Source organism: Gastrolobium bilobum, unplaced genomic scaffold (genome assembly GCF_033153095.1).
Source record: "Gastrolobium bilobum isolate Gb01-03AN ecotype WA unplaced genomic scaffold, APGP_CSIRO_Gbil_v1 utg3235, whole genome shotgun sequence".
Taxonomy (NCBI): Eukaryota; Viridiplantae; Streptophyta; class Magnoliopsida; order Fabales; family Fabaceae; genus Gastrolobium; species Gastrolobium bilobum.
This window is the reverse complement of record NW_026897048.1, coordinates 124,916-139,219: the sequence shown is the minus strand read 5'-3', so window position 1 is coordinate 139,219 and position 14,304 is coordinate 124,916. Positions and strand designations below refer to the sequence as shown.

The 14,304-nt window shown below is 35.2% G+C and overlaps 2 protein-coding genes across 2 annotated transcripts; one reads left to right on the top strand and one right to left on the bottom strand.

Annotated features, from left to right (window-relative positions):
- The first annotated feature begins 1,308 nt into the window (after positions 1 to 1,308).
- LOC133303699 (protein TRAUCO) lies at positions 1,309 to 5,327 on the top strand. The gene is made up of 2 exons (XM_061503656.1): positions 1,309 to 2,464; positions 4,887 to 5,327. The coding sequence occupies exons 1-2, from the start codon at positions 1,393 to 1,395 to the stop codon at positions 5,150 to 5,152; spliced, it is 1,338 nt and encodes a 445-aa protein (XP_061359640.1). The 5' UTR covers positions 1,309 to 1,392; the 3' UTR covers positions 5,153 to 5,327.
- Positions 5,328 to 7,249: 1,922 nt separating this feature from the next.
- On the bottom strand, positions 7,250 to 13,319 carry LOC133303692 (ABC transporter G family member 15-like). Its single transcript, XM_061503646.1, has 9 exons — positions 13,067 to 13,319; positions 10,970 to 11,049; positions 10,328 to 10,789; positions 10,010 to 10,132; positions 9,151 to 9,282; positions 8,490 to 8,774; positions 8,135 to 8,407; positions 7,940 to 8,047; positions 7,250 to 7,611 (listed from the first exon to the last, which is right to left on the bottom strand). The coding sequence occupies exons 1-9, from the start codon at positions 13,317 to 13,319 to the stop codon at positions 7,255 to 7,257; spliced, it is 2,073 nt and encodes a 690-aa protein (XP_061359630.1). The 3' UTR covers positions 7,250 to 7,254.
- Between the last annotated feature and the right edge of the window lie 985 nt (positions 13,320 to 14,304).

Here is a 14,304-nt window from a genome sequence, read left to right as displayed (position 1 = left end):
AACCTGACCTCATTGTGTTGTGCTTCTTGCTCTGCCACAACCACCATTGTAGGATTTGTGCTGCGAATGAGCCCCAAAAAAACCCTCAAAGCTCCTCCGCTCCTATCATAAAGCGTCTTGTGTAGCTGCAGAACACAATTCACAGCCACGCTTGTAGTCATGTCAAGGCCAGGCTGTAACCAAAAATTTCCAGCACCCATTTGAGCCAAACTCAAAGCTTCCCCTCCTCCTCCTTCCAGAACATCATCACTGCTACCCTTTTTTCTCTTTGCTTTGTTGGGAGAAGACTCGTGCTCTGCGTGTTCATCGAGGGTACGCTAGTCTTTTGGTTAAAAGCCAATGTCAGCAAATAGCTTGCTTTTCACCAATACCACATGATCAAAGGGAAATTTTCGCCGGGTATCTCCATGAAAATAGATATGCATCTTGGTTTGGTAACATAGTGATTTAGGTAAGTATGGAAGTTGGCTCAACCAAACATGGTGTAGGGATATTTCCACTTCTCACTACCCATCTATCTCAACATTTTCCCCCAACAAAACACACCCTTAGTGATTACCTCCTCCTCGCGACTACAATGTAAATTGTTATAATTAATTTTTGAATGATAAATTGTAATTATTAAATGATTAATATCGTATTGTTGATTTCTATCAATCTACTTATTATAATTTAGGGTTTTTAGGGTAAAAACTAATCTTATGTTGCATAAAATAATGTACCTCATATTCTGAAACAAAATCAAGGCGGGACTCATCTTGATTTTCTTTTTTAGTGGGTCCCATCTTTATTTTATTTACAATATGTGTTACATTATCTTATACAACATAAGATTAGTTTTATCCTATAATTTATAGAATTATATTTATTAATTAATTATTAATTCTCAACAAATTATAATTATCAAATTAGTAAAAATTAACAATTAATATATAAGGGTTTGATGTTTGTCCTTTTAAAGAACATAATGTATGTCATTTTAAAGAGAGACAGACACAGGGAATAGAAATCATGGAAGAGAAAGTGAGTGCTTTTTTTTTAATTTAAATTTTAATTAGAATTTTATGTCTCTCTCTTAAAATGAAGTAATTTTATAACATTTAAAACAACAAACACTTTTTCCCTTATATAATAAACAAAGATAGATTATAAGTATATCTTTTTTCTATTTTAATATCAAATAGAGAATGATTTTGTTGTTTTGGGCCTTGAGTGGAAGAAACCCAAACCCACTGGGTTGTGCAAGTGTCACCATTACTTTCACTTTCTTCAATTCTATTCTATTCTATTGAATGAGTATTCCTTCACTTAATCAGAAGCAGAAGCACCCTCCCTCCCTCGCTTTCTAATTTTTCTGTTACGTTTACACCCAAAACCCTAACACCTCACCCCATGGATAGCCTACAAGCCACTTACAAAGACGAAGAAGATGAAGAAGACGATGCGCCACCAACAACCACCGCCACCTCCGCCGCCGTGGGCGGAGGAGGAGGAGGTACCGATACCGAATCAATAGATGTGCCTCCCGTCACCGCCAGCACACCCTCCGACACCCCTACCGAAGCCCAGAACGACCTCAGATCAGAGCCTGACCCTTCCGATGACCTCTCCGACGACGAAGCCGCATCCGACGGCTCTGCGGATGCGAAGAAGTCGTCGCCGAAATCGAGCAGAGAAGAAGACGAAGACGAACCCCCTCCGAAGAAGCAGAAGCAACTTTCGTCTCTGACCGGAGGAGTGAAGGAGGATTCGCCTGCATTGATCGACGGAAACAACAACAACGGATCGAGCAATGCCGCCGTTACTACGCCGATGAACGGCGGAACGGGGTCGAATTTGAAGAAATCGAAGAAGAAGAACAACAATGTGTGGGTGACGAAATCGACGAGGAAAGGTAAGAAGAAGAGTAAGGGGAACAATAACAACAACAACAACCACACGAATGGGGAAGACACCGTTCTGATAGCCCCTGTTCAGAGGTTCCCGGACAAGAGCGACGACACGCCGGAGATGAAGATTTGCTTGTCGAAGGTGTACAAAGCGGAGAAGGTGGAGTTGAGTGAGGACAGGATGAGTGCAGGGAGCACCAAGGGTTATAGAATGGTGAGGTCAACGAGAGGGGTTTTGGAAGGAGCATGGTACTTTGAGATAAAGGTTGTCAAATTGGGTGAGACTGGCCATACTCGATTGGGATGGTCAACTGAGAAAGGTGATTTGCAGGCACCGGTTGGTTATGATGGGAATAGTTTTGGGTATAGGGATACTGATGGGAGTAAGATACACAAGGCTTTGAGAGAAAAGTATGGAGAGGAAGGGTACAAGGAAGGTGATGTTATTGGCTTCTATATCAATTTGCCCGATGGAGACAAGTATGCGCCCAAAGCACCACGTTTGGTCTGGTATAAAAATCAACGATATGTTCATGCGCAAGATGCTAAGGAAGATCCACCCAAAGTAGTGCCTGGTCAGTATTATAATTTATCTTGTTCAACTAAGAAACTAAAATTTTAACTTGGTACATGTACTCGTACCCCTTCCATTACAATGCTGAACAATAGGACTGATAGACTTGCTACATGTTGATCGATATTTAACTGTAGATTCTAATACTTGATTGGTTGCTATTTTTTATTTATTCGAGGGGCAAATTAATAGTTCATTTTCTTAGGCTTTGTTTTGGAGTTTGGAGGGGAGGGGAGGGAAGGGAAGGAAAATTGAGGGTATTTTCTCCCCTTGTTTGGGAGTTAAAACCCCCCAAAATGGGGAACTTTAATTTTAAGAATAAGAAGGGTTTTGGAGAGTTTTGTGAAATTCCTCAATTCCTTCCCCTCACTTTTTAAAACTCACAAACAAGGGAAGGGATTAATTAAATCCTCCCCTTCCTTTCCTTTCCTTTCCCTCCTAAAACTAACTCTCAAACAAGCCCTTAGAGGATGGGGACTGGGGAGGGGGAGATTGACTTGACAATCACTTTTTTAGCACTGGTTCGCCTGATTGTGATTAGGTTATGGAATCCACTATCTGTTAAAATGCTAAAGTTTGTGAAACTGATACAAGTCTAATTAAAATGGTGTATACTAGGAAGAATAGAACTGAGAATTATGGAGTGGCGCTAGGTAGTGACTCTGTTACACAGTATATTTTGGAAAGTCCAGCTTGCAGCATCTGATTGGAGGGAAGAGGGGAAAACTGTCATTAGGTTGGTTTAAAAGCAAGGATTAGCTGAAAGGGGGGGGGGGGGGCTTGATTGAATAGCTAATTGGCCTTTTTTTAATATTATTCTTTAATAGATTATTTTGTTCTAATAATATTCATAAATTTTCTTTTTATTCTATTTCAATTAGAAAAGACAAATAAAAAATAAATTCTTTCTTTTCGGTGTCCTCTCGTAAAAGAATTAAGATCTTCATAGTTTTCATAGGCTATCTTCTGATTGTTTCAGATAATGAATCGAGAGATGGTAAGAATTAGGTTGGATGGAAACAAGGGTATGAGTATGCCAGATGTATTAAGGAGATCTTGGTTCTCGCAAATAACCCTTATCCTTTTGTAATTTGTTATTTCTCGCTGTTTCTAAACAACTGAATAGTAATTGTATTGAATCAGAAACAGCGAGAATTAGCAAATTACTGAATGATAAGGGTTATTTGAGAGAACCCTGCTCTCCTACAGCACCTTGCTGCGCAATTTCACCCAATACATGCTTGCCCACCCCTTCAGCTAGTCCTAGCTTTTAAACAAACCTAATAAATGAATTGGGCTCTTCCATCCAATCAGATGCTGCCAGCTGGACATTCCAGAATATACTGCGTAACATACTAACTTCCTAGCGCCACTCCACTGTTCACAATTCTATTCTCGCTAGGTCACACCCTTTTAATTAGATTTGTATCAGAAACTAAATATAGCCAAGTTTTTGAGCAGTGTTGTCAATGAAAAGTGGCGGCCAAAAATCCACCATAGATGTATCATGCATGGTGCTGCTGCCAATGGTTGAATAGTAAATTTATTTGTTTGCATTTTTGGCTGATGGTTAGAGTTATTAGATGACGGGCCTCTAGAGCCATTTACGGAAGTTTATAAATTTAACTATAAGGGGAAGGAGGGGGAAAATAAGGGTCTGAGGGGAAATAACAAACTGAAGGCTAAGAGTGTGAGAAGTTAGTTAGTGAGAATGCCACATGGAGAGCAGTAAATGGAGAAGGGAATTTGGGAGGTGGTGAGTATGTTGATTTGGTTGGAGAAAAGGGAGATATGAGGGGATGAAATGGGGGGTGGGAGATATAGGGAGTTTTATCTGCAAGGGTGGTTTAGTTGCTGAATTTAGGGGTGATTCAGTAGCTGGAGTCTCTGTTCCTTCGAGTCTTGAATTGCAGTAGTATTGTTCATTTTGTTATTGTATTTCTTCTGTTTTCTGTATGGATCCTCGAGTTGTTGAGGGTCTGTTATAGGACACTGGTTATAATTTGTGTGTAAGGAGCTTGCCTCCTTTTATTTTTGATAATTCTGATATTTCTGGTACCATCATTAGACAATAAGACTGTTAAATACATTATGAAAGTTGTTGCAATTTGATCATAATTTGATTCTATCGGCATTCCTGCCGCATCTCTGTCTTAGTGTATATGCTGTTTTGAATTCCTCAACCTGAATATTGACTGATTGGAAGTAAAGGGTGCTTGTCATTGACTCCTTGGGAACCTTGATAGCAAATCAGATTTTGTAAGATCCCATTAGTCGTGCTTCTTACAATTGAAAATGTTGTGGACATTGAATAATTACTTCCCTTGCATATAGTTCAAATGTTGAATTTCCTTTGCTGTAAGTTGTATTTTTAATTATCCAATTTATGAAACTCGGTTTCAATTATTGTATTTCCTGTGCAGGAAGTGAGATGTCTTTCTTTAAGAATGGTGTATGCCAAGGTGTTGCTTTCAAGGATCTTTACGGCGGTCGTTACTATCCTGCTGCTTCATTGTTTACTCTCCCTAATGAACCAAACTGCACAGTCAAGTTCAACTTTGGTCCTGACTTTGAATTCTTTCCTGAGGATTTCAATGAACGGCCAATTCCCAGGCCAATGATTGAAGTTCCTTATCATGGTTTTGATAATCGAGTTGAAAATGGAGAGTCTAATGAGAAGAAATCCTAGAAAGAGTGATGTGGGTTGATTTATTATTAAGTATATGTGCTGCACAGATGGAAGAGTTCATATTCTGCTCTAATTTTAGTTGGTATTTAATTTGACTCACAAATGACTAGATTAGTGTTGTAAACTTTAGAGAGAAGAGAAATTTTCCATGTGAAATACATAAAATTTTCGCGAGTTCAATCAGATATTTTGTATTCTCTTTGGCATTGTTTTTCTCAATATTTTTGCCACCTATTATATTTAACTTTCATCATGCACATATCCTTTGTTTGATACCTCCACAAAAAAAATAAAAAATAAAAGAAAGAAAGAAAAAGAAATAACGACAAGCGAGCCTTAGCTCCCTTGGTAGTCCAGACTACATGCAATCACCCCCCCCTCTAATTAGAATCAAGCTCCTGATGAAATGATTTAGGCAAGTGCCTAAGTACAATGCGGAACAGGAACTCTGAGAACACAAATCTTATTGGAAAAAGTTCTGGAAAAAATTAAAGCTCCTGAACGTGCGAGGTTCTTTCTTTGATTGGTCTATTTTAGCAGATTAACCCCTAGAAAAGAGCTAAGTGGAATGGAAGTGACTCAACTTCTGCTACTGTGGAAACCTTGAGTTTATTATTTTTGTGCTCAGGCCAATAAAGTTTGGAAAGTCTTGTACCCACTTGAACAAAAAGTGGGTGAGAGCCAATCTAGCTGGTGCTTGCCTTTTGTTAGCAATTTCAATCTGTTTGTTTAATATTATTTTTCTTGAAAAGCTTTTTTTTTTTTTTTTCTAAAAAAAACACGCTTTGTTTATTATCATGGATGTATTATTTACTAGACTGGAAAGTAATTAAAACTAGACTTATATAGTGCAGTATGTGTTGATTGAGTTGTGTCAAAGCTTGATCAGGTGTGATTTTGATTTGCTGGAAAGAAATTAAAACTAGACTTATATAGTGCAGTGTGTGTTGATTGAGTTGTGTCAAAGCTTGATCAGTCTAGTAAATAACATGAATGGATTTACCTCACACAACCACTTGTATGTAAGTTGATTTCTGGTTTTATATCTTGCACTGGAATGTGTTGAAACTCAAATCAGAAATATTAACTACGAGTGTATGTTGGAAAACACTTGCAGATATTCGAGTTCTGGTTAACTGTTTGACTTTGGTGTAGCATCGTTTCAGCAATTCTGGTGACAATTACATTAATGGGGTAATTGATATTCAATCCTTCCCATCTTTGATCTTTTCATCAAATCTTCTTACTCAATGCTTCTTTTTACTTGTTTACTATTTTATAACTTCATCCTCTCACCATTCCACTCACGTGACTTATTTTTACATTAATGTGATTCTTTTACCAATCACTGCTTATCTTCTCCCATTAATAATCCTTTCTTAAGGCTTTATAACCAATCTAATGCGAAATTAGAGATATTTCACGAGTTTAATTCTTTTGGCAAACTATTTACCAATTTAATACGAGTGAAACACGTATGAAGAATATGTGTGTTTAATTTACAATAACCCCATGCGCGACTTATGCAAAAGTCAAAACGCACCTGTCATGTGTCATTGTCTGCAAGATGCATTGCAATGTCGAGTATACAACTTGCATTGTGTTGATTTTTGAACAAGTCGTGCATGGAGATAATGTGCAACTTAAACACACATTCTTCATGTGCATTTTACTCGCGTTAAATTAGTAAATAATTTACCAAAAAAAATTAAACCGGTGAAATATAAAAGCCCTTTCTTAATTTTCAGACAACACATTAAGAATTACAAAACAGGACAATAGTACAGCATATAAAATTAACATAAAAACACAGTATCAATTTTTTAAGATTTAGCATGGAATCATTGTAAACATAGTATAATATTATCACTTATCTAATTATTTTGGTATTCTCACTTGCTTTAACATAAAAATTAAAAAAAAAAAGTAAAAGAAAATATAGCCAAGAATACACCAAGTGTCTGTAGAGTATATCAAACATGAATAAGTGTCTTGTACAACCACTCTTTTGAAGTGTACAACAGAGTGTTTCCCATTATATAATATAATATTCGAGGTATGATGTGTGTTTCTTTTTGTGTTTGTATCAGGAAGTGATGCTTCTATTGAATTGGGGAGTTGAGACCCTCTTGAGAAGACAAGGGATGCAGAGATTGGTGCCTCTTGGAAGGGAAAGATGGTGCTTTCCTGAACGAAGGCCTCTTCTTGATACGTTGCAGAGTTTGCTTGGCATAGATACTATGCAAAAAAGGTGCAGCTCTCTCCTTAAATTTCAGAATGAAAAAGAAAAGAACTCTACACAATATGAGGAGGACCATAACTGCAGCTAAGTCCCACCATTTTGAGTAATCAACTTGCATGCCAAGCATGGTTGTAAGGACGATTTCTCCTTTCAGTTTTGGGCCACCAGGTACTAAAGGATCAAACTCCAGCCCAATCATGTCATTCTTATAAGCTCCCTGCATTCCCCACAATCAGTAGGTAAGTTGAACAAATTGCACTAGCTATGTTATATGCCTTACACATTAATTAAAGGAGAATAATCCGTTTACAATTTTTTTTTACAAATTACATTAAGTATGACCGGTCATACACTCTTGATTGAAGTATGACCGGTCATATTTAGTGTAGTTTGTAAACAAAAAGTTTGTAAATATAACCAATTTGTTAACAAGTTGAGAGAGATATACAAACGACTTAGTTGTCATTTGATATCCTTTTGATCATGTACTTTATATTTTCTTTCTTATTGGACATGTTTGAGAATGGTGTTGCTCCTGAATTTACCTCCAATCCCCATGCTGCATAATTTATGTATGAAATTGGGTAACGCCAGAAAATTTTTGGAAGATCATGGATCTGACGAAAATAGCCAGCAGTCATCATCATAAGACCCTGCACACATATTTTAATCAGCAACAGTTATTAGTGTTCTTAAATTGTTAATGAAAAATAAGCTTACAGTTAATAGTTTAAACTTACGATATATCCTGCTCCAATTATCACTCCCATGAGGAAGTTGGGAACCAGTGAAGCTATAATCATCATGGAACTCTCCACAACCGCAATGCAACCAATAAGATCCAGGCAGATATACAAAAGATGCGAAAACTCAGGACGAAACTTAACCATATAGTAGGTTATAGTTGCAGAAGCAATGGACATCACTGCCACAAAGGGAAAGGAAGATAAAAAATTTGATAGAATGTAAACTGCAATGCCATAATACCCATTGAGCCTTTCTTTGTAGAAGACCTGTATCATGAAAGAAAGAATCAAGTACTGAAAAACTAAATACCATAATTGCTTTATCATAAATTGTATCAACATTTCATACCTTCATTTCTTCTATGAAGGATGGGAAGCCTCCTATGGCCATGAATGTCATGAAACCTGATATAAAAGCACCACACCCTCCTCTTGCAAAAATGGCTCTATAACTTGATCCAACTTCAAAAAAGATTGTTCCAACACACAAAGATAAGGCGACATAGATTATTATCCTTATCCAGTAGTACCCTACATCTCTAGACATGTTCACGAAAGATCTATGGGTCAGTGTTGATAGTTGCTTCCACCATTTGGCTTGGCTCTTGATGTTACTTTCAGAATCATGTCCTTCCTGTAACACGATTCTCTGGCCTTCATATATTGATATAAAATGTTCCTTTTATCTAAGGGACCAACCCCATCCCACAAATATGTTTCTAATGACACACCATCACTTTTTTTTTCCCAATATCTATACAAAGTAGCTGAAGTTGCAAACTCTTCTTTACTAAGTTGGAACTTGAGAAATAACATATATTCTTGAAAAGGACAAGAGATCTAAAGAGCTTAAATTGTAATTCTAAAGTCTGATAAAACAAAAAAAGAAAGGCTTATAATGCCTAGTTGGCTAGCTCTAACAATTTCAGCTCATATGTAGAACCTGGTGTTCTTTTTTTTTTCTGTAAATACTAGTAATTATAACATACTCAGATTAAAGGGCTACTTACAATGTTTGAGAATTCTTTGATTCTTGCTCTTGCAGTAGTTGCATACTCTGACCATCGGTAATTCTCTATGAGTATTGCTTTGATTGCTGCAGTTGATAAGTTCATTAAGGATGCTGTTAATGATTTTTGTTCCTGTACTCAAAGGAAGAGAGAAGCTAGTGAGATAAACAATTTTCCAAGGAAGTTATTTTAAGAGAAGATGGAGAAATATTACTGGAATGACTAGCTAAGTATTAATATGTCCCAATGATCAAAATATCATGTTATATATATATATATAATATTATATTCTCTTAAAAATAATTTAATCTCTCAAGTTATTATCTTTTACAGGAAAACACGTGATTTCTTTTAAATTTTAATTTAGATTTTTTAAAATTAATTATGCATTCTTTTTTATATTTTTAAATATTTTTATTTAATTATATTTTTCAAATTTTTCTTAAATTTAAAAATATCCTAATGTTTCAAAGCATGTTCTTGACTAAGATATAATTGTTGAAAGGGTAAGTATTTGATTGTTCAGAGCCAACTGATACTTGACAGAAGTTACATATATGTAAGCCTCTTTTAGAACTTCTATGATCTTTTGAGGATCCTAATAATTAATATGTTCCAGCTAGCTAGATAAAGTTTCTTTAGCATCAAGTCCATCTTTAAATTAAAATTGCATTTATGCAATTAGAAGGGAAAACAAAATGAAGAGTCTTAAAACGGCAGCATATTAAAGCAGCAGGAAAAAAAAACTAAGGACAGAAAATAAAGAAAGAAGTAGAGCCTCAATAAAATTTAAAAAATGAACAAATTACTATAAAACTTGTGAATAAATAAAACAAATTGTTAATTAGGACATATGTACATGTATTCTCTGGGAGGCCATCATGGTCGTTGTGACAGTGTCAAAGTCTGAATTAATACAACGGAGGAAATGATCAGAAGGGTTTCTTCTACTTGGACATGGGAATCCTGCTTTGGCAAAGAACTGCAGAAATAGATGGATAAGTTATATCAGGGTTTTAACTTACTAATATTCCAAACACATGGTTTTGTTATAGCAAAACACATCAATTTGCATTGAGGGGGAAACACATTATTAAATTTGAGTATGCATCTTCCCTCAAATGAAGTACTACTAAAGTTCCATGAGCATATATATATATATGAATAATAGATGTACCTCAACTGCCTTTTCAGCTGCTCCAAAATATATAGTTTGACCCCCAGAAAGCAGAAAGAGATCATCAAAGAGTGCAAAAACCTCACTACTCGGTTGATGTATAGAAGAGATAACAGTCTTCCCATCATGAGCTATGTTTCTCAATGTTTGGGTAACAAAATATGCTGAGGCACTATCAAGACCACTGGTGGGTTCATCAAGGAACAAGAGGCAAGGCCTTGTAAGGATTTCAAGTGCTATGCTTAGTCTTTTCTTTTCACCACCGCTTATACCTCTTAAGTGCCAATTCCCTATAAGCCTATCAGCACAATCTTGAAGACCCATCTCCATAATTGTTCCCTCAACAATGTCATTTACCTCTTTTTTGGTCATGGTAGCTGGAAGCCTTAGATTAGCTGAGTAAGATATTGTCTCTCTAACTGTTAGTGTTCCCAACAATGTGTCTTCTTGTGTCACATAAGCCTAGTTGTGGTAGATAATAATATGTCATGAGGACATTAACAAGAAAAATAAAATAACTAGAGATTAATTCATAAAGTTGAAAAATGCCATTTGGTGCCTTCTTTTATTATCAAAGGAGATTTAAAGGCCAAAAACCAGTAACAACAAACTTCCAACTAGAATATGATGTTGTTTACTTACTACAACCCCACGGTCTAGTCTTCCTTTCTTTCCATTTAAAAACACATTTCCAGACATGATAACATTTCCGGAGAGTCTACCTGCAACAAGTCCCAATTATCTGATGTTAAAGTTCATAACAGGATTATTCATAATTAAGATTCTGAACAATATCAACACATGCAGTTAGCTTACAAATTATTTTTCCAAAACAGTATATGGCCTTTCTTTGAGACTCTTGACCCTTAGTCTTTACCTACCATTTTCTTTTCTTTTTTAACTAATGCATAGTCAAGCATATAAAAGCATTTTGCTGAGGCTTCTGTTTGGAGAATACAATGATTTTACATTTATTTTCATTTTTCAGCATAAGCACTAAAAGGTTCTTTTATAACCAAAGTCCGTGACAAATAGTCAGACAGTCATAAAGTCCTCCTTGCTAAAGGGTAGATGCTATTCAATTGTCAATAAATGAAATGTGTTTTTCCAGAGAGGAAAGGGATGTGCCATAGTGAGTAGAACTCATTTGTTGGGCTTTGGAGAGATTTTCATCAAGGCACATGTATAAGCTTTGTTTCAATCCTTGAAATACATACATACATAAATGGGGACCATGTGTGGGTAAACCTAACGGCTAATTTTAGCTATCTTAAATTAATCTTTAAAATTCTAAGGTTTTGCTTCACTGTTTGAAATGATATAAAAAAAATGGGAGGGTATTTAATGGCTTCATTGTTCATTTTTACCCTCATGGGTCAATCTACAGTACCTTCAATCGTACACTGTGACAATGTTTCCTTGAATAAATGGATGGCCCACAACGTTATTTGTTTTTTTTTCTTTCTTCCTTTCCTTTTGGCTTCTCTAGGTTGGTAAGCCATTTACTTTTCTATGATATCTTTCAAGTTTCGACTCTTTAAATTGGTTAGGAGACTAACGAGTCAGGGATAAAAATATGGGTTTGTCGTTTCTTCTTTTGCTGCTGACGAGAAAAGTTGCAGCAAATTATTAACACTAGGATATGGGGTCGTATCCTAGCTTAAAAAAAAAAACACATCAGGATTCAGACGCGTATCCTAATAAAAATAAGTTTCGTTGGAAGTATATAACCCTAAAAATATTTAAACTTCTCTCGTAGATAATATATGGGGATCAAACCTCCCATGGATGGGGAACCGACGCCATTTTCTTTCCATTTTGATAATGATATTGGCATGGACATTATGATCTGAAGTAGAAAACTGCACACTCAGTCTATGAGCTTTGTTAAGAGAAAAATTGAGACGAAAGAGAACTAAACTAAAATAAAATAAGGGGAGTAAAATAGGAAAGATCATATCCATGGTTAAATTGAGGGAAACAAGCAGAGTAGAAAACTTCATATTGATGACTGTTAAATATGTTTTGCACTATAACATGGATTTAGACCTAACAAACCGTTATTCAAGATCCAAATCTAGATCATGTGAAACTTGAGAATGTCGGTTATAGTCTTATAGATATGTTACTATCACGAATACTTCAAATTATTTTCGAATCCCGGATCTTATATATGTCTCTATCTGGTAACAACATATCTTATACACAAGAACAACAATAGTACTAGATTGTGCCCACAATTTCAAGTTTGATTTTAAGAAAGGTTAATATTTCATTATGTGAATCAATAAATTTTTTATCCAAGAGAGAAATTTTCTCTATAGAGACCATACAAATGCTTAAACTTTCATACCACAGTCTAACACATAGGGTAATTTGGAGCCCATAACATAACCATGACAGCAACAAGAACATTAATTCATTTAAACTTTCCCATAGATGGAATAACAAGATGAAAGGAAAGACCAAGACTAATTTTAAGAGATTTATACATTATAAAACGAAAATGATCATAACAAAAAAATAAAATAAAAAAATCTTACCTTTTTTTCAGAGAGTGGTAAACATCAGTGAAATGTTGTTAAGTTACACAAGTACATATATGTTAGGTAGATTCTTCAATATAAACACCAACATGAAGGCATGTTTTGGCATGAAAAAAGCATTTTTTTTTTTTAAAAAAAACATGCAAACACATGCATAGAGAAAGAGAGTGAGGGGGATGGAGGAAGTAGAAACCTGCCAAAGCATCAAGAAGAGTAGATTTTCCAGAGCCAGAAGGCCCCATAATAGCCATGATTCTGTTAGGTTCAGCATATCCACTCAAACCATTAAGCAATCTCTTAGTGTGTCCATTGCCAAAATTTGGAACCACAACAGTCAAATCTTCCCACACAAGATATATTCCTCTCTTTTCTCTTCCTTTTGAAACTCTCATTTCATTTTGTGTAATAACATTATTGTCATTGGCAGTGGCTTGCTCTATCTCCATTGTTTCTCAAACCAAAGAGAATAATTAAAAACAAATAACATGGTCATGTAACCGCCTTACATATTATGTATATATATATGTATATGATGCACACAGTAATTAAAGGAAAATGGGTCACCACTTGACCAAGTTCTTTTGGACATTCCTGAGGGTTCTTTACTATGAAGTATGAACCATAATTATAATTGTTAACCAACACCTATAAAAATAAAACAGCAATATATAGCGAAGCAGAGCTATGGTTGTTCAGAGATGGTCATGCATGTGAAGAGAAAGACACGTCTAAGAATAGACTAGTAGCTAGGTGGGTGCAGTAACTATTCTCACCAAACCAACAAACCTGCTAACATTAAATTCCATAATGATGATACTGAGAATCAGCCGAATGGGAAGTCTTTGAAATACCAACATTGAATTTTTTAGTAATTTCTTAGTATCCCAATGTTCCACTTTTCACACCGTTTGATCTATAGCTTCCACCTGTACGTACATAAACTCTCACATCTTTCAATGTCATACTATTCTACATTATGAATAACACTATTACGTGTCAAAGGTTATATTTACAAATTTAATTATGTATTAAGAATAATATATGAGTTAATTTATGAACTATTTTTAATATATAGTTAAATTTATAAATAAATAATTTGTAAATATAATATTTTATTATTATTATTATTATATGAGAATATAATTTTTCATATTACATGCAATACATAAAAAATAAATGAGATTCACCAAAAAGAAAAAGAGAGAAAAATAAATAAATTTTATTCACTTATGTATTACTTGAGATAAATTAATATAACACGACAAACTATATTTTTTTTTGTGTTGTTCACTCAAGCAGCTACATGGAAATTGTACTATTTTTCTTTTTGGCCATTAAGATAATGTACTTTAATAGGAAGGGTATTTACTATGGTTCAGTATGTGGTACCGACTCGAATAGATATGAATTCTCTCATACGAAAAATAAAAA